Source organism: Euprymna scolopes, chromosome 15 (genome assembly GCF_053919585.1).
Source record: "Euprymna scolopes isolate OS-2025 chromosome 15, ASM5391958v1, whole genome shotgun sequence".
In the NCBI taxonomy this organism is placed as follows: Eukaryota; Metazoa; Mollusca; class Cephalopoda; order Sepiida; family Sepiolidae; genus Euprymna; species Euprymna scolopes.
This window is the reverse complement of record NC_136496.1, coordinates 89202664-89230230: the sequence shown is the minus strand read 5'-3', so window position 1 is coordinate 89230230 and position 27567 is coordinate 89202664. Positions and strand designations below refer to the sequence as shown.

Sequence of the window (27567 nt, the reverse complement as noted above, 5' to 3'; positions counted from 1 at the left end):
ATAGATAGATAGATAGATAGATAGATAGATAGATAGATAGCTGTAATAGGAAAGAAAGAAAGAAAAGGAAGCGAAATAAGAAAGAAGGGAGAGATGGGAAGCAAAAATAAAACAAAATGGATGAAAAAAAAAAGATATTTTTCATATAATCTGCGAAATCTCCTTCCTTTATATAAACGCACAGAGATCAACATCGTGTTAACATTTCATTCTAAAAGTCTGTTATTTGCTTTACATCTGATGCACCATTTTACTTCTCACTCTTTCCTTCTTTTCCATTTCCGTTACCGTTTTTAGATGCGCTCTTACAAGAATGTCACGTCTCAGTTTGAAATAGACAACACCAAAGGTTGGGCACATCTTATCTTGAAATCAGTATGCGTTCTTTCTTCCCCATTTTCTTCCTGTCTTTCACTTTCTCCTTCATTTATTTTTGTCCTCTTCATTTATTTTGCCTCTGTTTCCATACTTTTTTTTTAAATTGTCTTTCACGCAGACCCTTTCAGCCCCACTCTCTCTCCCTTTTCCTCCCCCTCAGAGAATGAGGTATACGTCACGTGGTGTCCACCCACATCGCTTTTCTTTTGTTTGTTTTGTCTCAATATCGGTATTTGCCATCATCATGTCTACAGCTCCACGTGTATATGCCATTCTCGCCCTGGTCGTCTTTGCCTTGTCTCTTGGATTTGGTGTTGTAATCGGTTATTTTATTCAGGCATCTGCCGAAACATTACTCCTTCGAAAAGACCAACGGGCTTGCGACATTGGCTACGGAAGCCACTTGCCCCAGGTACAAAGGTAAACACGATATTTTTTTTATCTTCTTACAATACACGGTTTTCGAAAAAAAAAAAAAATTTCTTTCTTTTTCTTTCTTTTTTCTTCTTTGTTTATTTATTTATTTATGCGGAGATGGGCTTGTCCAGATTAGGAACGCCGATATCGACAGTTTTCGAATAATTGTATCGGTTATTTCCGGAAATGACGTAAACGCTAACTCATGTTTTCAATTTTCTTTAGCTGAGGATTGATCATTTGTATAATTTAGAGTATTGTTCTCGTCTTAATATGTTATTCTCACAATGTTTCGGCCGATGCAACCACCGACTTTCTTCGGGTGTATCTTGTCGAACTCGGCCATCTTTCTGTACGGATTTTCGAACGGACCCCTTTATTTAATCCACGGAGATAGCGTGTTCTCGTTTTGTCAGGCATGACAGGGTAAAAGTCTTAAGTAAAAGAACCTTTGGCGTAACGGATTTTACGTAGTAATGTACCATAGCTTGTTACCATAATAATAATATATATATTAAAACGACAGCGTGTGTGTTATTTATTTATTTTCTGTGTTACGCTTACATCCGAGTCGTTTAATTCCATTTATTGTAATAAATAATTTTACTAAGAATTCTTCATAAGTTTTGGTTTCGGTTTCGATTATAACTGATGGCACTGAATTCTTCATAAGTTTTGGTTTCGATTTCGATTATGGCTGAAGGGACTCAAATTATATATATATATATATATATATATATATATATATATAGGATTGATATGTAGTTTGCTTGAATCATTGTGTGGGATAGGTATGTAGTAGAGATTTAGAAGATTAGCACAATGCGAGGAATGAAATATAGTCATTGTTGGTAAAAGAAGACGAGAATCAGTGGCGATTTACAAATCAACAAGTATATATTTGTGTGTGTGTGTGTGTGTGTGTGTGTGTGTGTGTGTGTGTGTGTGTGTGTGTGTGTGTGTGTGTATTGGGGTGGAGAGGGCTCCCGTAAGCCGTGGTGAAGGCAACCTTTCTAGGAGAAGCAAATCTCTGATTTAAAAAACCATAAAGCGGAAGACCATTACCCGCATTAAGCTGGTCTGCAGTTTAATTTGTTGCTGGCTATCTTGCTCTTGCTTGTTGCTGGACCGAGAGAGAGACTTAGCTGTCGTACAAAGCTAAGACTCTGTAACATCATATTTGTATAGATACTCCCTCAGGCATTTGGGCTCATGGATTTTAAATGTCTGAGGGAGTGGCACTCGTCTGACAAGACGTTGCAATCATATATATATATATATATATATATATATATATATATATATATATTCAGTTGTATTAGGTAAAAATGTCTTACTTGTTATGTCTGCGACAATATCCATTATTAATTTCGGAAAAAAATTCCCTTTTCAAATGGTGGACGTAACAGATCGATTCAAAGCATGCTAGATGGTGGAGCGGAAGTTGGATAGCTGTACGGGGCCTCGGAGCAAATGTGAGGAGGGGAGGATTTATGTATGGTCTGATTAGGTAATTAACATTTTATATTTTTATTTATTTTATTTATTTATATATTTTTTTTTAAGTTTATAACTTTTTGCTTAAGCGTAAGCTTTTTTTAATTTTGTATGTTCTCTATTTTGTTGTCTTTATTATCATTTTTTTCTGCTGATATGTGGGAGGTCTTGTTTTATCTAGGTCACGTAGGTCGCAAGTAGGCTGCGTCCGGTTAGAGAGGAGGGGAGGTGGGGTGCGAGTGGTGCGCTCCCAGTCGGCTGCTGGGTGTTTAGGTTGCCAGGAGTAGGAAGATAGGTGGGAAGGGGGCACTGGGATGACATTCCTTGAGAGTTACTAATTTATTTATTTCCATAGAATTATAAGTGGTAATAGATGGGACATTTTTTTTTCATTTAATTCTTTATTGTTATTGTTTATTAATTTATTTTTGTTTGTTATTAGTGTTATAGGTTGTTAGCTTAAATCAAAGGTTTTTTAAAATTGGTTTATGTTATTTCAGTTATCTATTTTTTTATTATTTTTTTTGTTTTTAATATATACTGCTGTTTTTTACTTATTTATTAGATTTCTTTATTTTTATTTTTTATTTTTATATATATATATAATTTATATGGAAGGGGACTTATAGTAAGGTCCTATCTGGACTGTGAGTTGGGGTGTGGGCGGTGTGCAGTGGTGTACCTGTTCTAATGGGTTATGGTTGTAATGGTAAGTCTTTGGTGGGAGTCGTATGTAAAGTTATATAATGAATGAAGATCCGAGCTCCAGTCTGTTGTTGAGTTCTGGCTGTAATTTGGATATTAGTAATGATTCTTTTATGCAAAGATTCCCAATATTGCGTTCTGTGGTTAAGATATCGACTTTAATAGATGTATTAGTGTTTCTGCAGGTGTTGAGGTGTTTGCGGAATGATGATGCTTGTGTATGTGTGTGTTCCTTGATTCTTATGTGTAGGGGTCTTGTGGTGCTGCCCACGTAGAATTTTCCGCAGGCAGAGCATTCTAGTCTGTATACTACGTGTGTGCGGTGGCAGATAGTTGTGGGGTATACGGGGCAATTGGCCAATGTGCATGGTGGTGGGTCCTCATTGTGCCTGCATTTAGAGAACTTCTGTCTAAGGGATGGCCCAGAGTTGGCTAGTTGCATATTGAGACCCTCTCTTCTGATAGCCCTGCGGATAGCCGTTGTGATCTTGTCGCTAAGATGGGGCATTTTAAGGAAGCAAGTATTGGTTGGGAAGCTTCTTACACGTTTTCTCGTGTTCCAGAGGTGTTTAATGACAGTGCTAGGGTATCCGTTTGTCTCTAAGAACTATGGAACTGTTTTGTGCATTCTGTCTTGTCTTTTGGCTTGCTGCACTTGTTTTGGATGCGGATGATCCTAGCATTTTATTTTGGATGCGGATGATCCCTAGCATATCCGATAATGGCCTTAGTAGGGAGGGCCGACTTGTAGTGTAAAAATATACTTCGGCTGGCTGCCTTTCAGTAGAATTTAGTAATGACGGTCCCTTCATCTGATATTTTTAGGTTGAAATCTAGGAGTGATAGGGATCCGTCATCGCTGGGGTGTTCGATGGTGAATTCTATGTGTGGGTCGGTATCAGAGAATATAGCATAGATGTCCTCAGCATCGGCGCGTGATGATGTGAGGATTAGGACATCATCGACATATCTCAAGAGGAATATGACCGAGTTGCATGTGTTGAGGGCTCGGCGTTCGAATCTGTCCATGTATGAGATGACCAGTATTCGTGAGAGGCTGGAACCCATGGGCAGTCCTGTAATTTGTCTGTATGTTTGGCGTTGGTAGATGAAGTATCTGTTGTCTACTATTATAAATAAGAGTTTGTGGATGTCTGAGGGAGTGAGGCCGAAGCAGTGTAAGTTGCAGGAGGCTCCACACAGCTATCCAACTTCCGCTCCACCAACTAGCATGCTTTGAATCGATCTGTTACGTCCACCATCTGAAAAGTGAATTTTTTTCCGAAATTAATAATGGATATTGTCGCAGACGTAACAAGTAAGACATTTTTACCTAATACAACTGAATATATATATATATATATATATATATATATATATATATATATATATATATATGTACTTGTTGGTTTGTAAATCGCCACTTTTTCTCATCTTCTTTTACCAACAACGACTATATTTAATTCCTCACATTGTGCTAGCCTTCTAAATCTCAACTACATATATATAAGAATTATAATATATTTAAGCATACTTTATGGCGAGGCTACGCCGGGTGTCCCTATTATTATTATTATTATTATTATTATTATTATTATTATTATTAATAATAATAATAATAATAATAATAATAATAATAATAATAATAATAATAATAATAATAAAGCTATATATAGATTAATTAAAGGAATAACCACCTGGGCAGTGTCACTAGTAAGATACTCTGGACCATTTATAAGTTGGACCAAAGAAAACTTGAGAAATCTCGACCAGAAAACCAGGAAACTCATGACAATGCACTACATCCAAAGGATCTTACTTAGAAAGGGGGCTGGTTTGTATTCAAGAGTGTGTAAATAACACAATAAAATAAGTAGAAAAATACATAATGTAGAACACCGAAAGAAACAAACAAAATAGAAAAAGAGACGAGGAATAAGCCGATGAAAGAAAAATGTGAAAAGAAACAGCTACATTCATAAGGATTACAAAAGATGAGACTAACGAAAACACTTGGAAACGACTACAAAAAGAAAACCTAAAAAGGGAACTGAATCCCTAATAACAGCCGCACAAGATAACGCAATTACAACCAATCACACTAAAGCAAGAAAACAAGAATACCCAAGAAAACAGCAAATATAGACTCCACGGACAAAGAGACAAAACAATAAGCTGCATAATAAGTGAATGCAGCAAACTATCCCAAAAAGAACATAAAAATGGACACGATCAAGTGGGGAAGGCAATACACTGGCAATTATGCAGACTATTGAATCTTGAACGCCCATACAAATGGTATAAACACAAATCAGCAGCAGTACTGTAAAATAAAAGTCCCAAGATCTCATGTGGCAAGGATAAACAAACGGATAAATCTATTCAAGCAAGAAGATCGGATACCATAATAGTTAACAAGAAGGTATAGTCCTGCCAGATTGCAGATTTTGCAGTTCCAGCAGACCACAGAATGAAGGTCAAAGAGACAGAGGAACGGTGCAAATACAGTGAACTGGGCAGAAACTCAAAGCGATTTGGGGAAAAAAGTCAAGATAACATCACTAATAGTAAAGGTACTAGGAACAATACCGAAAACCTTTGAAAAAAGCGTAAGCCATGTTTAGTTTCAGAACAGTTTCCGATGGTTCCTTGTTCTACAAAGTCCAGAGAGGTGACTGGTTGCAGTAGACAAACCAGTTTCCAATAATGCGTTGTTCCACACAAATCCTGAGAGGTGACTGGTTTGCAGTAGACAGAACAGTTTCCGATGGTTCGTTGTTCCACACAAGTCTTGAGAGGTGACTAGTTTGCAGTAGACAGTTCCACAGAGCAAAAAATTCTTACCGTGTCGAGACGGAAAAAACATGCGAAATTGCTACAGAAAAGGTTTAATATTTATGGAGCAATTCTGGTTACTGATTGGTTGGTAGCAGAACGTGAATTAATTCGATTCGTCAGTTCCTAGCAGCATCTTTTATAAATAGAATCGCCCGACTGTGTGGGATCATACCCCACCATTCATCTTGGATGTTGGGATGTGTCTCCTAGCGGCTTCGGCTGCCGGGAGACAGGGTAGTAATACTCGTCAAGGACCCGTCCTTGACACATAGCTCGACAGGTGAGGGGCCGGGAACCGGCCTACCACCTGTCGGACTGAGGTACGCCGCCTGGATAATACCTAGGAGGTCCACCTTCCCAGGCCTTGCCACTGGGCTTTCCGATGGAGTAAGTTTATCACCTACTGCCTGAGGCGCCCCTACCGGGGAATGCCGACAAGGTTACTCAGGCAATTTTTACAATTGCAGGAGTGCCCCTCCTTTACGGAAGCTTGCTGGATCCCCACTTTGCGGCTTTGTGCCACATTTTGCTGAGGTGGGCAGCAAATAAATGATTATCCCATCATTCATCTTGGATGTTGGGATGTGTCTCCCAGCAGCTTCGGCTGCAGGGAGACAGGGTAGAAGTACTCGTCAAGTATTCGTCATTTGACAGGTGAGGGACCAGGAATCGGCCCAGCACTTGTCGGACTGAGGTACACCGCCTGAGTAATACCTAGGAGGTACACCTTCCCAGGCCTTGCCACTGAGCTTTCCGGTGGAGTAAGTCTATCGCTTACTGCCTGAGACGCCCCTACTGGGGAATGCCGACGGGGTTACTCAGAAAATTCTTACAATTGCAGGATTCCCTCTCCTTTAGGGAAGCTTGCTGGATCCTCACTCCTCTCCTTTAGGGAAGCTTGCTGGATCCTCACTCCCAGGCCTTGCCACAAGGCTTTCCGGTGGGGCAAGTTAATTGCTTGTCGCCTGAGGCGCCCCTACCGGGGAATGCCGACGGGGGTGCCCAGGCAATTTTTACAATTTCAGGATTGCCCCTCCTTTAGGGGAGCTTGCCTATCTCCACCTTCCGGCCTTGTGCCACATTTTGGTGTGGTGGACACCAAATAAATAACTACCCCATTATTCATCTGGATGATGGGATGTGTCTCCTAGCAGCTTCGGCTGCAGGAAGACAGGGTCGTCATACTGGTCAAGGATTCGTTCTTGATACTCAGCCCGACAGGTGAGGAGCCGGTAACCAGCCCAGCGCCTGTCGAACCGAGGTACGCCATCTGGGTAATACCTAGGAGGTCCACCCTCCCAGGCCTTGCACCGGGCTTGCTGGTGGAGTAAGTTATTTGCTTACTGCCTGAGGCGTTCCGACCGGGGTTACTCAGGCAATTTTTACAATTGCAGGTTTGCCCCTCCTTTAGGGGAGCTTGCCTATCTCCACCTTCCGGCCTTGTGCCACATTTTGGTGTGGTGGACACCAAATAAATAACTACCCCATTATTAATCTGGATGATGGGATGTGTCTCCTAGCGGCTTTGGCTGCAGGGAGGCAGGTTAGAGTACTCGTTAAGGATCCATTCTTGACACTCAGCTTGACAGGTGAGGGGCCGGGAACCGGCCCAGCACCTGTCGGATTGAGGTACACAACTTGGATACTACCTAGGAGGTCCACGCTCCCAGGCCTTGCCACCGGGCTTTCCGGTGAGGCAAGTTAATTACTTGTCGCCTGAGGAGTCCCTACCTAAATAAATAACTCGAGGTTACTCAGGCAATTTTTACAATTGCTGGAATGCCCCTCCTTTAGGTTAGCCTGCTGGATCCCCACTTTCCAGCCTTGTGCCACATTTTGCTGAGGTGGGCAGCAAATATATCTCTACTCCATTATGAATCAAAAATATTGCAACAGCAGAGATTGGAATCAGAACGATGGCTGAGAAGATACAACAATTAACAATAATGAAAACTGCAAAAATATTAAGGAAAACTAGATTCATACTTTTTATGTATAGCTTATGTATATGTGACAAGCTTCTGAGTCTGAATTTACTCCTGATCTGAAATGGAACACGTACACCAAATCCGTTGCCATTGCTGCTGGAAAAATAGTGGGCTTCTGCTACCGCTCCAGCCAGTAGATATCTAATTGCTGATGCAATTCTCTACCTGTATAAGAGTCAAGGATGAAGTACTGTTGCCACATCTGAGCAGGATCTGCTAGAAGTTGCTTATCCTGCCTTGACAGAGTTCAAAATAGACTTCGTAGTGTAATGGGGGATTCCCTTTTCTCTTCCCTGCAACCTCTTTCCCACAGAAGAGGCGTCATGCGCCTGTCTCTGTTTTATCGTTATTTTCATGGCAAGTGCTCGTCTGAGCTCTAATCTATGCCCCCTGCCGTAACATTCACGGTAAACATCCGTCTACTTGAAACGACTATCAATAATTTTCCCCACAATTTATCTGTACATAAACCTAAACGTAGATTCCATAAACAAAGCTTGTTTTATTAGAACTGCACGCTGTTGAAATCTGGTCCGTTTTTCTGCTTTTCAACTGACTACAATATGGTCGTCTTCAAACACAACGTGAACAAGTTCTTGATGATCCATTCCCTTAAGTAATCCAATTTACCAAATTTCCATTACTAACGATTACTAAGACATTTTCTCATTGATTACTGTACACTCATTAACCCTTATCCTTGAATGGCTTCCGGACTTTGATAAGTGGTGATATCTTTGTAAAAAAAAATTAATGTGAAGACTAACACACATGAACTACATTGTTTTGTTACGAGGTGGGAAGATTACATTTTTATTTATTTAATTTTCTTATAATTTTGGTCTAGTTGGGGATGTATCATCCTATCGAATGCCAGACATTCACCTGCTATCTCATACATTCCAACCAAGTGACATTTTTAAAGATTATAACCTTCCCTTTAAGTGCAATTGTTTGAATCTCGCTTACATTTGGTTCATCGGGTATATTATTTAAGAAAAGTTGCTTTTTTCTCCTTTTTGCCCCATATCACTATGTCAGGTTTAATAGCTCCGTTTTCTGGGTACATGACTGTAGGAACTGCATATTCATGGCGCTAATTGTGACAAATGAAAACTTTCTCCACTTCTCTATGGCCTGTCTGTTGCGTCAGGCTTGAATCAGCTATGATTGGGAAAAACTTATCAGTGATACGAATAACATAAAAATAGGCTGACTTACAAATGGAAACAAAAACAAGAGCAACAACAAGAATAAATGGACAACAACAACAACAACAACAACAACAATAACAAATAATAATGATAATAATAACTAATAATAATAATAACAAATAATAATGATAATAATAACTAATAATAATAATAACAAATAATAATACTAACGAATAATAATAACAAATAATAATAATAACAAATAATAATAATAACAACAAATAATAATAATAATAAATAATAATAATAACAAATAATAATAAATAATAAATAATAATAATAATAATAATAATAATAATAACAAATAATAACAAATAATAATAATAATAATAATAATAATAATAATAATAATAATAATAATAAAGGACAACGCATTAATAACGAACGCATTTTCATCATTTTTTTTTTTTTTGCGACAGTTGTACTCGAACTAACTAGTCGTCTCATCCGTCGCAAGTGTTTAAATTTTAAAAATCGCAAATATTAAAGAACAGTGAAACGGGTGTAAGGATTAGAGTTAGGGTTAAGATTGAAAAATAAAATAAAATTAACAATTAGAGTTGTCTTGTTTCTGAATTTTTAGATGAGGATTGATAATTTGCATCATTTGGATTATTCGGACTACTGTTTTCATCTCTTAAAGTTTCGGCCGATGTAACATCCGACCTGTTTCAGGTTTCCAACGAACCATAGTCGTTAGAATTCAAAATGTGTGATTTATGTATTTATTTTGAAACGGAAAGAGTATCGAGCCATTTCTATTTTTGTATAATTTTTTTTAATCATTCTCCAATAACAACCATTAAGATACACTTAGAAAAGGTCGGAGTTTATATCGACCGAAACAGCGCAAGAATAAAACCAAAATGAAAACAATTGTCCGAACAACCCAAATAATACAAATTATTAATTCTCATCTCAAAATTGCAGAAACATTAGATCAAATCAGTACGGACCCGAATTTATACAAAAAACAGAAATGACTTAACGCTCTTTCTGTTTCATAAAAACATCATGCTAACTATAGCATGGCCGTTTTCAAGTCAAATGTTTACAACTTTTTGTTGCGTCGTTATCTAAAATAATTTAATTTCTGGCAAGTCTCAAACATTGTTGCCAATCCTAAAGTTTTAGTTTCAGTGTCTTCCTGACAAATTCATCAACCCCCCCCTATACTCGAGTAGCCTATGGGCCTTGATAACCGGTGACTTGTTAGTACACAAAAATTTCAATGTGCCCCTTCGACGTAAATAACTCGTCAAACCCGACAATCAGCAAAGTCCTACCCCTACACAGTAGAGATATCTAGATGTAAGAAAGCCTTCTACTCTAATAGTTTCTTCTCCAGAACTGCTAGACTCTGGAATTCTCTTTCGGCTTCCTGCTTCTCCAACTGTACTGATATGCTTATGATTGTATGATTGTTTAAGTGCAATGTGAACAGACACCATGCTGCTCAACTCCCTACATTGTATCCCTGCAACTCATGTCCTAATAGTAGCCTCCTTACATCAAAGTGGCACTGTGCCTTGTTTGGGGTGAAAATGTAATGTAAAAAAATAGATACAGAGTAAATATTTAAATGCTTTCTTGACACAAGGTCAAGAAAGTGGGTGTCGAGCAAGCTCCTCTAAAGGAGGAGCACTTGCCTAGCAACAACTGCCTGACTTTCCCTGTCGGCATCCCCCAGTCGGGCGCCTCAGGCAGCAAGCAATGAACTTACTCCGCCTGAAAGCTGGGTGGCAAGGCCTGGATGGGTGAATCTCCTGGGTGATACCCAGACGGTGTACCTCAGTCCGACGGGTACTGAGCCAGTTCCTGGCCCGCACCTGTCGAGCTGATTGTCAAGAACGTATTCTTGACCGGCACTTTTTTTTTATCCAGCCTCCAAGAAACCAAAGCAACAAGGAGACTCATTCCGACCATGTTTAATGGGAGTCTCGTCAGTTTAAAGCTGCAACCGTCTCTGACTTGGCCGTTCATGGTTTCTGGATGGTTATTGCAGAATACTGAAATCTTCCCCATTCTTTAGCGTGACGCCGTTGATGCATGAACTTGGTGTGCAAGTTCTCTACATATTACCTTCCCCACTCAATTGCACAAATTACATTTGATTAAAAGTTATTAATAAAAGTAAATGTTTATTTGCTTTTATCGTAAAAAGAAAGATCAATGCGAAAAGTCGAAAGTATTACAATGAATAAGTTTATACATTTGTTTTTGATATGCAGACGATAAGGAGAAAAATTAGTGAGCTGTTTGTCTGTACGTTATGTAGTGTCTGCGTGCGTATACTTATTACTGCGTGTATGCGTGAGTTGAGATATCAACCCCAAGCTCGACAGGTCTTATATTTTACCTTGGATTTTGGTTCAACTGTTTATTGAATGAAAAATTTGAAAAAGGTGGACTCAAAATGGCTATTGCGAATAAAATTTAGAAAATCCTCTGATTGGTCAAAAATGTCATTTGCTTTTATTAATTATGCATGAATCCGGTTGCGTGTGGTAAACTTCCTTAGTGATATGTATACGTTAGTGTCAGAGTGCGTATGCTTACGATTGTCTCTGTGTGTGAGTTGAGAAATGTAATATTTAGCTTTCCCATCGCCCGATAGAGAGGCGAGGGAAGCTGGCACGTAAGCATTTTCATTTGGACACCGAAGAATGAACTTCATTTACTCGCTATCGTGACTTTTTTTCTGTTAAACTTAGATTACATTTTATTGCTTTTTTATTTCTTTTTCAGATTCTTAGAACAGAGCATTATTGAAGCATGTGCTGCCGAGGCGTGTGATATTCCTTTGCCTCGAACATACGTGTCTGAGTACCTTCACGGCGAACAGATCGTAATAGATGGCATGCTCGATGAAAGCGCCTGGGCACAAATGCCATGGTCGGAGAAGTTTGTTGGTAAGTTAATTAAGCTCGCATTTCAACTAATTTACCTTTGTAACGTAATACTTCTACCAAAGGAAAATAAATAGTCTTAGCGCGACTGTCGCAAAATTGCGACAGGTTTACCGAGATGAAAGATTTTAATAGCAGGTGATACTACATGCAAAACTTGTTTCATTTGCAGCATAAGATACAATTGCACAAATATATCATTTTGTTTTTGATAAAGATAATGCACCATACCGGATGCCGGACATTCACCCTCTATTTCAGATATTTCAACGGAGATTCTAACCATCCCTTTAGGTGCAATTGTTTGTATATCTTTTGCGCTTGGTTCACCGAGTATATTCGCCAGGTAGTTTTTGATTTTTCTTCTTTATGAGTCCGGTTGCTCCTATAATTATAATAATATAATAATAAAGATCTTTCTAACATTCCAGTTTTATTTCATGTCGTACATGAGACATTATTTCGTTATCTTCTCCCTCTCGGTTGTGTTTAAGCCAGCATCATCAGGAACACTAACTTCAACTAAGGTTACTACTTTCTCCATCTTGACCCATATCAGCGCGCATACGCTTTACCACAAAGCAAAAACTACAACAATTCTTTATTTTTATTTTAGACAAGTCGATCTGATTTCCTTAATGGTGTCAATTTAAAAAATGTGTTCCCAATAAACAAACATTCTAGAATATATTGCTTTGGGTGTGTGTGTTTTTTTATATAATAAAAAGTCAACGAGAGATGTTTTTTATCATCAGAAACTAGCGGGATCTGTGGAAATTCCACAGCAGACTCTTTCATATGTAATATATTAATGTTGGCATTCTGTGGATGTTCAGCGTAAATGGAGACGCCCTGATATTATTGTAGCGCTTTTGTTTAAACTGCAAAATTATTTATCTAAGCTAGCATGGACGCCCGGCTTATCCCGGTCGTAAAGTACGCTTAAATACGATATTTTGATTTATGCAGATTTCGTATATATTATTATAGTCAATTTTCTATCGATTCTTATATATTATAAAGTGATTTCAAAAATAAAAAATATATCCATATGTCTTGAATGAATCGAAACCGAAACCAAAACTTATGAAGAATATATATATATATATATATATATATATATATATATATATATATATATATATATATATATTCAGAGTGTGTGAGACAATATATAATTATTTCCACTGCCAGAAAACATTGCAGCAAGCATTGCACCTACCTTCGTCTCGAACAAGTGATGTGATCATCGCAATCAGCCTTAATCCAAGTCGATGTCTCACTAGTAGGAGTTTATACTCACTAGGGATGTTATCAAGACAAGCATATCCTAACGAGCAATAAGTATTTTCAGACTGTGTGAGAGAATATATAATTATTTCCACTGCAAGACAATATTGTGGCAAGCAAGAGCCACTAAAGCCAACAACAAAGGTAGGCGCATTCCACTGTCGGATTTCCTTGCGGTTTGCTTGATCTATGATAGTTAATAAGACTTTCTTGTGTGCGGCGCGTTTGTTCAGTTGGTAGAGTGCTTGCCTCGCATGCAAGAGGCTCGGGTTTCGAATCCTGAGTGAACTTATGAGAGCGAAACTCGAGTCTTGGACTTCTGGTTTGTTGGCTTTCGTAGCTCTTTCTTGCTGCAATATTGTCTGGCAGTGGAAATAATTATATATATATAACTTGAATTCTTTCAGCTATAATCGAAAACCAAAAACTTATAGAAGAATTCTTGGTAAAATTATTTATTACAAGAATTGGAAGGTTATAACAATTAAACAACAGTCACTGGGAAGAAAAAAAAAGTGTGACACACAAAATAATACACATGCTATCGTATTAATATATAGATGACAAAATTCATTTATATATGAAAAATTAAATTACTGACGGAATTCTATGATTTTAAATGTATAGTTTAATAATATATCTTGCTAATCTACAATTATAAAAAGGAACTTTGTGTGTATGTGTGAGTTCGTTTCCTATGGACTCGAAAACGGCTGGAACGATTTTTATGAAATTTCACACGAAGGTACTTTATTTGCCTGGTAATGCTCTTAAAGATGTTTTGTATCGGGATATCGCTGATAAGTATCGATAATCGATAATCAAAATAATCCGATGAAAAAAGAAACAAGCGATTTTGATCAAAGTTAACAACTTAGCCTAACAACATAAGTGCATTTGAGAAGTTTTATTACCGCATAAACAAAAAGGTCCGACATATAAAATCAATAATAGGTTCTTCGATATTCCAGGGGCGCGTTCGAAATGAATGTTCCTGCTTAAAGCACAATTACACTATGATACTTGATTTTTAATTTTAAACTTTAATTTAAGCCATTATCACCGCACACGTAGTAAGGCCAGGCATATAAAATTGACAGTAAATTCTTTGATATCACAGGGGCGCGTTCGAAATGAATGTTTCTGTTTAGAGCACAATTGAACCATGATACTTTTGCATTTTAAACTTTAATTCAAGCCTTTATATATATATATATAAATAATTTTATAAAATAAACAGTAGGTTCTCTACAGTGCAATGTAAACTACAATGTACTATGAACTATGTCACTGCAAGGGCGGCATGTGAAGCTTCCCCCCGGTGCACCGTGATGGGTCATAAACTAGAGCAGGCAATCAATCTTGATTTGCTCGAGAAATAGGCAATTTCGCTGATTTCAATGACAAAAAATATGGGAGTATGAAACATTCATTGATCATCATTAAATCCCGGGAAACGTCGGGTCTCCCTTCTAATAGATAATAGGGAATCATATTGTAGCAATTGCATAATTACGATCTATTTTCTTTTGCACTTGCATGTTTTCACTCGCAGAGTCATCAACATTTGATTCACTAAAAATATACTTGCATGTTCGCGCTCACGTAGTGATATCTACGCCATTTGACACCGTTGGATAGGAGGTGAACTTCCGTTTGAACGCAAACTATTTTGTGCATTTTATCAACAGCCATACGCCATGTTAACAAGACATTATATTTCCTCTCTTGCCTCTCTCAAGGACTTGGGTGAGAGGCGAGATAAAAAGAAAATAGCTGAAATCAATCTAACTACTATTGTACACCCATGTCTCTTGACTCAACCTATTTTGTATTCTTGCTCCCATAACTCCTTTCGGGTCATGTTTTGTGTCAATAAAACTGTTTGAATAGAATTGGTTTCAACTATAGAGAAGTTTATCATTCAAAACTTGGTGACTATTTTCTTTGTAGCAAATGATGCCTGTACGATGAATGTCGTGATACTGACATCTACTACCGTCATGAATTGGCTTCAACGTGCGACTATGGTTCATGTATAATTAAGGAGGGCGAAACTAGTTGAAGTCAATTAGAATGCGAACACAGCGGTGTACTTGTGAACTCATCAGGTTTTGTTACCTGTCACGGACTTTTATTATTGTACCTAACGGAATAAAACTATTCCATATTTCATACGTGTATTGTCTTTCCATTCGATGATGCAACAAATACAAAATGACGATTCGACACCTCTCGCAAAACTATGATATACATAGAAATATATAAATGTTACATGATAAGGGCTGCCCCCTTTTCATGTAAGTATAAAAATAGAGAGATTTAGTTATAATGAAAATGAAATAGAATAGACGAAATTCGAACCTCGTAAATTAGGTTTAGAAATAGATTACGAGAGAGAATTAGAAAATGGAATGTAAAACAAACCATTGTTTAGCTTAGAGATAAAATAGTTTCAAGAAAAGAATGTGCGTTGTCAATTCTGTTATGAAAAATTCAATTGAGGAATGCAACTATACAAGATAATTTAATATACATGTTTTTAACATATTGGAAAAACAGGTTACTGGGAATATAGGTTAAAATTTCTTTTGTAAACAAAGGAAAAAGTTTTGGACACGCATGTCCAGAACACGTGAAAGAAGACACATGTTTTAACATGTGTATGACGTCATGGAAAATGGGAAGTTCTAGATATAGTTAGAAACTTGAGAGAAACTGAAGGAGAAACTGGGGGAGAGTCAGAGAGAGTCTGAGGACGACAGACGACAGTCCAGACATGGACATTCGAACGTCTAGAAGCGAGACGGTCACTTTTGAAACTTAGAATGTAAAGCTTTGAATTCTTGACTCAGAAAACCACGGCCGGTCGTGAGAAGAAATAAACCCATCATGTGTTTTTATAAACGTCGTCTTTGTGTTGTAATTCTACCAAAAGGTAAAGTGAAAATTGTTATTATATGTCTTGTATATCATGTGGTTTAAAATGTCTTGACATACACATCTCATATCTACAATGTGAACTCTACATCTCATATCTACACCGTAAGTATGAACAGTTTAATATATATGAATATCTTCATAAAACGAACAATCTCTCTTACAACAAACTCTCTCTAAGTCTCAAAAACATAAATAATTAATAAAAGACTCACTAAGACTCTCATATATAACATAAACATCTACACATACATAACTTTATAGAAAAAAAAAGATAAATGGTTACACAATAGATTAGTTAGAGTTTACCTGAACAGCGTAAAAAAAAAAAACAGTAACAGGAAAAATATATACGAACTGGGCAGAATTCCGGTAAAAACGGGGTTGTGAACGTAGAGTATTTCGCATTCAAAACGGGCACTCTACTACTCAGGCACTCCTCTGTCTAATATAGATGTATGGGTTATAGTCAAGATTGTCTGCTCTTTTTCACTTCCGGTTTCTGCTGTCTATTTGGCTGGATAATTAGACATGGTGAAGCGGACAAGAAAGCCATTTTTAACATGAGGAAAATGGGGGAGGGGGTCATGTTGTTTGAGAAAAAATAATAATTAATCAGAATGGCCATATCTTGCTTGTACCGTCGTTTCATCATGAACGAAAATCAAGAGTTGTCGTTATATTTTGTACTTTCGATTTCTCCGACAAACCATTATACGACCTATGTCGTCGAAAACTCAGGTTCATGATCGTTTGTAAGTACAATCATTCGGATGTTTAGTTTCTTTATAGGAGGTTTAGTAATACAAAAAATGGAATATTCATAAACAGGGTGAGGGATCTCTGCATATCAAAAAAATATTGGTCGCCCTTCGGAGAAAGAAATATATAGACAGGTAGATAAATAAATTGTTTCGTTACACATAGCTTCATTGTGCGTGTCGGCCAAAAAGATTATGTCATTTGTTCCAGAAGTCACGCGGTTTCGCTAACTTCCGTTAACTAAATGTTAAACTCTAACCTCACATCTCTCAATCACTCCTCCATTCAACTTTCATTATGTAACAATATTATTTTATTTTATTTTTCTCTTTGAAGATTTGGAGGGTCGGATCGATCGATTTCCTCGTTTCAACACTCGAGTGAAAATACGATGGGACGACACGAAGCTTTACATTGGCGCCATACTAGAAGACTCGCATGTTTGGGCGAACAGGACACAGCACGATTCAGACGGTTTATTATCTTATACTCTCTTCCTTTTTGTATCATAAACGTGCTTAGTTATCACGCATCTTACTATATTGGACATTTGGTGTCTGTAATTGAAACCTCGTCATAATTCTCAAGTACATTACGTCATATTTTCGCATTCTTTTTATCCTTAAACATTGAAAATTGTTTTATTATAATGTTAATATGTGCATGATTTCCCTTGGAAATCAAATAAAAACGTTTCTGTGTAGCTTACTTGACAGTACTTACGTATTGAATATATATATATATATATATATATATATATATATATATATATATATATATATATATATACACACACGAAAAATATTACTTCATATTTAAAATAGTAAAAACAAAAAACAATAATATATGTACATGTATATGAAGAAATTATAGACAAAACAAATATAGGTGTACGAGGAGCGTGCAATAAGTAATGCCCCTGGCCCACTTCCCATAGGAGTAGAGCAACGAAACTTGGCACAGTTATTATTCTTTCTCTACATAGGAATCACCCAGAGTTATGCATTCCTCCCGTCGTTTGATGCAGCTCTGGCGACCGTTTTTGTAGAACACCCCAGGTTGGTCCTCCAACTATGACGTGACTTCAGAAATCAAGGCTGCATCATTTGGGAAACGCTTTCCTTTCAAAAACAACTTAACGGCTGGGAAGAGGTGGAAGTCAGAGGGTGCAAGGTCAGGAGGGAAGGGAGGATGGGGAAGATTTCATAACCACACGCCCGTGCTTCTGATCTGGCGACATGCGAGTTGTGGACCGGAGTGTTGTCCTGCAGGAGGAGGATACCTTTGCTGATCTTGCCCCACCTCTTGATTTTGATAGCTTCTTTTAATTTCCTCAAAAGTGAAGCATAATAGGCTCCTGTAATTGTGGTACCCTTTGCCAGGAAATCTGTCATCACTATTCCGTCCTGGTCCCAGAAGACTGTGAGTATGACCTTGCCAGCGGAGGCTGCACCCTTGTCTTCTTTGGAGGTGGTGAGTCCAAGTGCTTCCACTGCATTAACTGGGCTTTGGTCTCTGGACCCAGGTCTCATCCTGTGTAATCAGTCTTTTGAAAAACTTTGGCTCATCTTCTTGGCACATCTCCAAATTCATCCTCGAGCACTCGACGCGTTCTCGCTTCTGGAATGGTGTGAGCAACCTGGGATTCCATCTGACAGACACCTTATGCATATACAAATGGTCATGAATGATAGTTTCCACAGATCCTGTACAAATCTTGACATCTTGGGACATCTTGGGCTATTTGGCGAATAGTAATACGCCGATCTTCCAAAATGACAGCCTTAACTTGACGGACAGATGCCTCATCAATGGCAGAAGGGGGGGGCGACCAGGTCTGGGAGCTGTTTCCACAGACTTCCGGCCATGTTTGAATTCAAGATGCCAGCGTTTTACAAGGTCATATGATGGGGCGTTATCACCATAAGTTTCTTTCATTTCATCAAAAGTCTCCTGTGGTGTGCGTCCTTTCAAATACAAAAACCGGATCACTGCTTGACATTCAACAGGCTCCATTTCACACCTGACTCAGTTCAAACACCTGTAAAACAGAAACCATAATTAGTTCAGAGCTGTAATTTGCCACATAACCCGTAGAGATATAAATCATTGCACATGCAAAATTTCAGCTAGATCAAACAACTGGAAGTGGGTCAGGGGAATTACTTATTGCACACCCCTCGTATATGAATTTATTTCTTAGTTCAATAAAGAAAACACATCAATAGGAATAAGGACCATAGATGCTCTTTATACGTAGGCATTTCGAAGCCTAATACTTTTTATTAGAAAAGGAGAAGGAAGCTAGGTTACATATATAGGGGAAGGCGACATCTAGCTTAGGATACATTCGGCAGGAAATGTAAAATAAAACATCAAAATAAACATAAAAAAACAATATATATAAATAGAAATAAGAAAGAAAAGGAACATACAGAAATAGAAGGAAGAATAAAAACATGGAATGAAGATGGATTGGTTATAGATTATGAGGGGGAAAACGAGAAGAATGTGGGGAGTTAGAAGTTGCCGCTACATAAGTAGGGGGTGATATTGAAGCTATAAGGGAGCTGAATTAGTGATTAAGTGCGGGGGTAAAAAGGTGAACTATAACCCTTCTTCCCATTGATGTTATTTCTTTAATGAACTGACCAATAAATTCATATATACCTATATTTATTTTTTTTTATGTATATAATTTCTGACATCTTTATATAAAGAATATACTTATATTTTTAAAACCTTTTTGACATATATATATATACATACAAATATATATATATATATATGCATACATACATATATATATGCATACAAACACACACACACACACACACACACATATATATATATATAAATAATATATTCAAGCACATCTGATTGAACACGACAGAGTTATTCTTTTTTCCGATTTTTCTGGATATCTGTTTCATTCGCAGAGCAGTCTTTTTTATTTCAGCTGGCGTTTTGTATAGAATGGCGCCCAAACATTGTTATTCAGACATATTCTTCTCAAGCGCTTTCTATCGGTGCGTCCGATTATCAGCACAACCATACTATAAATAAAAATACTAATAACGAACAAGATATGTGCAACTGTAGACACCGCACACTTTGCTCAGTTCAAAATAAATGTCTAACCAAAAGCGTAGTTTATCAGGCAACAATATTTGCGAAAGAAAACCCGAATAACAAGAAATATTACGTAGGCATGACTTCCTTAGATTTCAAAACCCGATACTATGACCACAAAAGTACATTCAACAATAAAAAAAAAACACCGTATAAAAACAACACTAGCGAATAAATACTGGGAACTCAAAGAAAGCGGACATTCGCCGGTAGTCGAATGGAAAATAATAAGACAAGCTACCACGTGTAGGGACCTAGACGACCCATGTAGATTATGCCTTCATGAAAAATTTGCTATCCTGTACTTTAAAGAACCCCAACATCTATTAAACTGTAGAAGAGAAATAGCAAATAACTGTGTTCACAAGATAAAATTTACTCTAGGATAGCGATACAAAATAGTTTTAAAACTAACAAAAACAATAGAAAATAAACAAATAAATAAATTAAATAAACATGAATATACATAAACGGTCACGCATATATGTATGTATATATATATATGTGTATATATATGTGCATATATGTGTGTACACATATATATATTTATATATATGAAAAAAAACTAACCTAGTTTTAAAACAGATCCTTTGTCCGATAAAATGCACGCCCATTGACTGATAGGAAGGGCGTGGTGGATACTAGAAAGCTGATTGGCTTACTAAAATCTCAATAGAAGAGGAGCATATAAAAACGATAAACAACCACAGAATTCGCGCATAAGCCTGAAGAGTCCGAGAGTGGATGAAACGCGGAATATTCAGTGTAGCTTAATTGCCATATATATTTTATAAATTACTATATATATATATATATATATATATATATATATATATATATATATATATATATATATTGCAGAATTACATTCTAGTTATCATAAAAATCAGTTCACAATCATATGATTATTATTATTATTTATTTTAATATAGGCGAAATTTTATATTTACTTTCTTCCATAAGCGCCTTACACATGTTTCATTGTTTATGTAGCCGATACTGCAATCACACAAATTATTAGAAGCAGATAAATATTAGAATCAGTTACACATAAAAAAATAGATAAAGGAATTTAAAAATTAAAAATCGTGATTGTGGACTGATTTGTGTGGTAACTGGAATGTAATTCTACAGTATATAAGCTCTGAAAGCGTTAATACATCTTCCTTGGGATTATTATTCGCAACAAATTTGACTATTTCAAAAGAAATATATACTTTTTAGATAAAAATTCAAAGCATAGTTTATCAAAGTTTATAAAAAGATCCTTTAACTGAGATTGATTTGCTTTTGAAATTGCTTGCAATAAGAATCTATCTGACACCCCTAAAGTAATTGCTATTTTATAATATTACACAGATACACAGACGTATATACACATACACACATATCTATAATATAAATCTCACATGTCTGTTTAAATGTATGTATTTATGTATGTATGTATGCATGTATGTATATGTGTATGTATATATGCTGCCTAAAACTTTTGACACAGGCGACGGATTTTCACGAGATTGGTTTTGAAACTCAACGCTTCGAACGACAAATATCGAAAAATTGGCTAAAAGCATTAATTCCTTCACCCTCAACTGGGCAGTTTTCTACAGGGAGGAGTCGCCTTTTTCGTCGATATTTTCGAAAGTCATTCCCTCTTTTCGATTGACTAACCTTAATTTAAATCTTTACCACTTCCGGTTTAGCGATGAACGCAGCGGGAAAGATGTCACTTTTTTTCCACATTCTTTTCCTACTTCGCGGTACGGGTTCGAGTCTGCCTGCCTACTAACATTTTTTTTTTTTTTTGCTCAACACATCCAACCACCCGAGCAACGATAGGCACCCAGGCTAGTGCATATATAAACGGTGCTTTTAGAGACGGCAAACTTTAAATTAAAATATATCACAGAAATATATGTTTACTAGCTCCATATACCAGGCTTTGCCTTGTCGAAACATATTGCCGGGCGGAGGAATACTATTTAAGATACGCCGAATATCCTAACTTGTTACGAAAAGTGACCATATGTTGGCTTTAGGAAAGCATAAAAAACATTCATCTTGGTTTATGAAAATCTAATGCGAAGTAACTTTCATAGCTTGAATGGGAAATAACTCCTATAGCTAAAAAAATTACTTCCGGTTTAAAACACAACTGTTGTCAGCTATTAATAATTGAAAATGAATTAAATTAAATATAAATTAAAGTAAAAATAAATATAAATTTAATAAATTAACCTTAAATATTATTTCTAAATAGAAAACATTTTTTTATTACATTTTCATCCCAAACAAGGCACATTGCCACTTTGGTGTAGGGGGCTACTATCAGGGGCAACAACTACTGGGGTACTATGTAGGGATTTGGGCAGCAAAATGTCGGTTCACGTTACACTTGAACTTCTGCACGTCAGTACTGTTGGGGAAGCAGGGACCTGGAATGGAATTCCAGAGTCTAGCGGTTCTGGGGAAGAAACTACTGGAGTAAAAAGATCTTTTTACATCTAGGGCTCTCTACAGTGTGGGATTTAGCAGCCTGTCGGGTTTGTCGAAAGTGCTCACGTCGTGGGGGCACAAGTGATTGCAGTTCGTCAGAGCATTCACCACTAAAATACTTGTAGAAAAGGCAGAGGGATGCAACATTTCGTTGATGGGACAGAGGCTGAAGCTTAGATGCCAGTTCAGGGCCTATAAGGTTTGCGATTCTCTTTTGAACCTTGTCAAGGAGCGAGAGACTAGTAGCAGATGCACCAGCCCAAATGTGACAGCAATACTCCATACATGGGCGAATGGTGGCCTTATAGAGGTACAGGATACTTCTGGGTGTTAGTAGTTGTCTAGCACGGTAGAGAGAGCCCACCTTTCTTGCAGCGGCCCTGGCAATGCCTTCAATGTAATTGTTCCAACTCATGTTTCCTGTGAACGTTAGGCCAAGGAGTTTGAAAGATGTACTCTCAGATAAAGAGTCGTTGGCCATTGCTATAGGTGGTAGAGAGGGTTTCTTGTAATTATTGAATGAAACTAGTTTAGTCTTGGCAGCATTGAACGCGACCAACCACTTTTGTCCCCATTCCTCCACAGATTGGAGGTCTTCTTCTAGTGTTTCTGCCATTTCTTTAGAAATGTGTTCATTCGTCTTCCTGTCGTGCCTGCCATAGAGTGTAGTGTCATCAGCATATATACCCATCTCAGAGGCAATTTTGTCGGGGAGGTCATTTATGAATATCAGGAACAATAGAGGTCCAAGAATAGACCCCTGGGGCACCCCCGCATTTATATCATATTGTTTAGATGTACGACCGTCGAGGACAACCTGGATCTTTCTCTTATCTAAGAAGGATTTAATTATGTCAAGTATTCTACCAGTGATACCGTATGATCTAATTTTCCTGAGGAGACCCTCATGCCATACCCTGTCAAAAGCCTTAGATATATCTAGAGCTACCGCTCTGCCCTCCCCCGCTTTGTCGAGTGAATGGTATATACGTTCAGAGATTACAGTGAGGATGTCTGCTGTGGAACGGGCTTGTCTAAATCTATATTGTTTGTGAGTCAGAAGTTTAGCATCTGTAAGGTGATGGACTAGAGCATGGTTAATTAAGGTCTCAAATATTTTGGCAAAAAGTGGGAGGAGGCTAATGGGGTGATAATTTGATGGGTCAGTCCTTTCGCCAGAATTCTTGAATACTGGTACAACAGAAGCAGTTTTCCAACAGCCTGGAAAGCAAGCTTCATTAAGGCATTTGTTGTAGAGTTTGGAGAGAACTGAAGCTACTTCGGCTGAGCACTTTTTTAATAGCACAGCTGGGATAAGATCGGGTCCACATGCTTTTGAAGTGTCAAGGTTTTTTGTGATAGCATGCACCTGAGCAGGGGTGGTTTTTAGATCGTCTCGCGTGGCGTCTGTCCGCATAGGAAAGTCAGGTAGGGGGTGGTTGGAAGGGTCCAGTCTTGAGTTTGAGGCAAACCGACTGGCAAGCATGTTAGCTTTGTCGGTTGCTGAGGAGACAACCTCGTGGTTGTTGGTTAGTGGGGGAATTATTGATTGCCCATTATTTACTACACTGTTGTAGATTTTCCAGAAGTCTCGAGTTTCTAGTTTTTGTGCTTCGATCCGCTTTTTCATAAAACGATTCTATCACAACAAACAATTAATAAAATCGAGTTAATTATTAAATTAGATTTTTTTAAATATAATATGCAAACGAGGGAATTCATTGATTGTCATTTTTTTTAATACATAGTATATATAGAAATAATGCTGGAATAAGAGAATGCATTAGTCCGTTTTCAGTGGTCAAATTAGTTTGTGAAACAGTGTTCTGTTTTTGTATATGTTAATTAAATTGTAAACAGACAAGAATACGACTTTATTATAATACAAGATTCAAGCAAACAAGGACGCCCGGACAATCCACGGAGCCTTCTCAATTTGAAGTTATTATTTTTTTTAATTGGCGTTATACTTCAATTAAAAGTCAAATGTGCACAATTAAAATTATAGAGAAATAAAAGGCGAATCAAATGAGGTTGTCTAAACAGTTACAATCAGTTTAGCTTAAATTTGCGATTTTTTAAAAACTGGCATTGCAAGTGCGGACTTTCTTTTTGGCGCAACTGTGGGTGTGTATATATATATATATATATATATATATATATTCAAATTCTAAGAAAAAATTAATAATATCAGATTACAGATTGAATAATACTTTAAACTTAACATTTATATAATATTAGCATTAATATTTATAAGACAATCCCAACCAGATAAAAAAGCTCAATACACGAGATAGAGCAATAGTATAAGGAAAAGTTTGGAATTAGATTTTGTAAGGTAAAAATTTACAACAATTTTATTCTTCGACAAGATATACAAAGCTTTTTCATTATTCCATGGAGTTTAAATGAATGGCATATATCCTCAGAGGAAATGTACTCAGCAAAGTAATATTTATAGGTAGTCTATAAGGTTTACTATTTAGAACATAAATTTAAACGAAATCCATATAATTATAAAACTCAAATGACCTTGTAACGGGCATTGTAACCAACATCCGGTTTACGATTTCCGGTTGTGCATGCGTACATAATCAACGCGACAATAAAACGTATTGTTTTACTGTGTACGGTTTCAGCGTCCCAATTTTTTTTTGTTTTTTTTTTTTTTTTTTTTTCGCGTTTAAATTAAAAGATGTATCAAAATTTGAATTTAACTTTAAGTATTATGGTATCTGGGTATTTGATGACGAGTGTAGGCCCTGCGCAAACATTGGTCTATTAAGCGATGAAAAACTTTTTCAGGCCAAAAAAATTTTTGTTGGAAAACCCAAAGAAAATTCCAAATTGATTTTAAACTCCAAATTAATCGAGCGTGTTTTCGGTTTTTACTTTTTTTTTCTTTGAGTAAATTTCATTCATACATTTATTTTGTGCTTGTTTTTATTTTATTTCATTTTAAATTTATTTTTATTTTATTTCATTCTAAATATTTTTTGTACATTTATAATAAAAAATGCTTACGCAACTATTTGAGTAGACAAAGGATTTTGATTCTTCTCATAATTTCCTCAAAGAACGAAAAATACTTGCATCTACGATATATATATATATATATATATATATATATATATATATATATATATATATATATATATGTATATATATATATATATATATATATATATATATATATATATATATAGCGTTACTAACGATTTTAAACTGGTAATTTTATTCTATTGGCGTTTCCTTTGAAAGTTTGTATATATCAACATTTTCAAGCATTCATAAACTACATTTAACATCCCAATGAATGCATTGACGATGATACTCACGAGCTTTAGAAGGCGAACCATTAAAAGGTATATATATTTTTATTAGAAATATTTAAAATATCCTCTCTTAACCTTACCTTTCCACCCGATTTTATTTTATTTTTATCTTTATTTTAATTTTATCGTACTTTGTTTATCAACATCAAAAAAGTAACTATTTTCCTTTATATTTTAAATATTTTCCAGATACATCTGCCTTACTTTAAAAAATGCTAGGTTTATTTTTTGGTTACTTAAAAAAAAAAAAAACACGCAACATTTATGTCGATGAGGAGACTTTGTTTGAAAAAGTTAATTGATAATCGATTGATTGTTAGTTGATAAAATTATTGTCGAAGTTTATCTCAATAAAAAACATCGTTTCCGAAAGGATCGTACAATTTATTGACTTTGTTTGTTCTTCCTTGTGAAACCGATATTTAATTTTTAATTTTAATTATAAATTATCAATCATCTTACTCAATGTATATATATATATATATATATATATATATATATATATAGGATTCTTTAGGCTTATGCGCCTATATATATATATATATATATATATATATATATATATATATATGCGCATAAGCCTAAAGAATCCTAGAGTGGATGAAACGCGGAATATTCAGTGTAGCTTAATCGCCATATATATTTTATAAATTACTAACTAGCTCTACCTACGTATTGAGCACTTTTGAAGTAAATACTTAAAGTTTACTCATAAATTTATACTTTTGTATGTTAATTTTATGTGAGTAAATGAAGTAGTTATATATATATACATATATATACATATATACATATAAATATAAATATATATATATATGTATATAATATATATATAGTTTAGTGAATGCATAATTCTTTGAGCTAAAATTTTATAAATTTCACTTTCATTTCAGTTTTCAATGATAATGCCTTTGAGGTATGGACTTTATTTTATTTACACAGATACACTCTTTTTCTATCTCTTTATCTTTATCTCTTTCTATCGTTCTCCCTCTCCTCTGTCTTTCTCTCTCTCTCTCTCTCTCACTCTTATTCTCTCTCTCTTACTCACAATGTTCCTATTCGTATATTTTTTCACTTTTCCAATCGTAAAAACGGAATTTGTGTGTGTGTATGTGTGTGTGTGTGTGTGTGTGTGTGTGTGTGTGTAATGACAGTTCAAAGTTAAATAACCTTTATTCGATCATCTAATCAATAAGGAATTGATAGAATCTCTACTATTACATAAAAGTCACTTCGTGTGTATGTGCGTGTGTGAGTTTCTTTCTTCATAGGTTCCGAAACGGCTGAGCCTATCTTTTATAAATTTTACGCAAAAGTAATTTATATGTCTGGCAGTGTTCTTAGATATGTTTTGTACAGAAATTCATCCGATAAGTATCGCAAAAAGATAGTATTTCTTTTCTTATAGATAAAAAAGGAGAATTTTTACATGGGAATATTTTACGTTACACGGAGCAAGGGAAATAATTTTATTATTTCCCTTGGCCAGGTTAACGTAAAATATTTCCATATAAAAATCATTTTTATCCATAAGAGAAAAAAGACTATGTTGAAGATCGTAAAGCCTAAATATCAGCTGACGTTATATTGTAAACAAACACAGACAGAATTCAATGAACGACATTAACATTATTATTTTTAGTTAAAAAAAAATTGTGAATTA

General features: G+C 36.1%; 1 protein-coding gene across 1 annotated transcript; it reads left to right on the top strand.

The window, feature by feature from the left end:
- Positions 1-622: 622 nt before the first annotated feature.
- LOC145294197 (uncharacterized) lies at positions 623-17540 on the top strand. The gene is made up of 3 exons (XM_080141307.1): positions 623-798; positions 11786-11949; positions 17275-17540. Exons 1-3 carry the CDS (start codon positions 623-625, stop codon positions 17448-17450), a joined length of 516 nt encoding a protein of 171 aa, XP_079997433.1. The 3' UTR covers positions 17451-17540.
- Positions 17541-27567: the final 10027 nt, after the last annotated feature.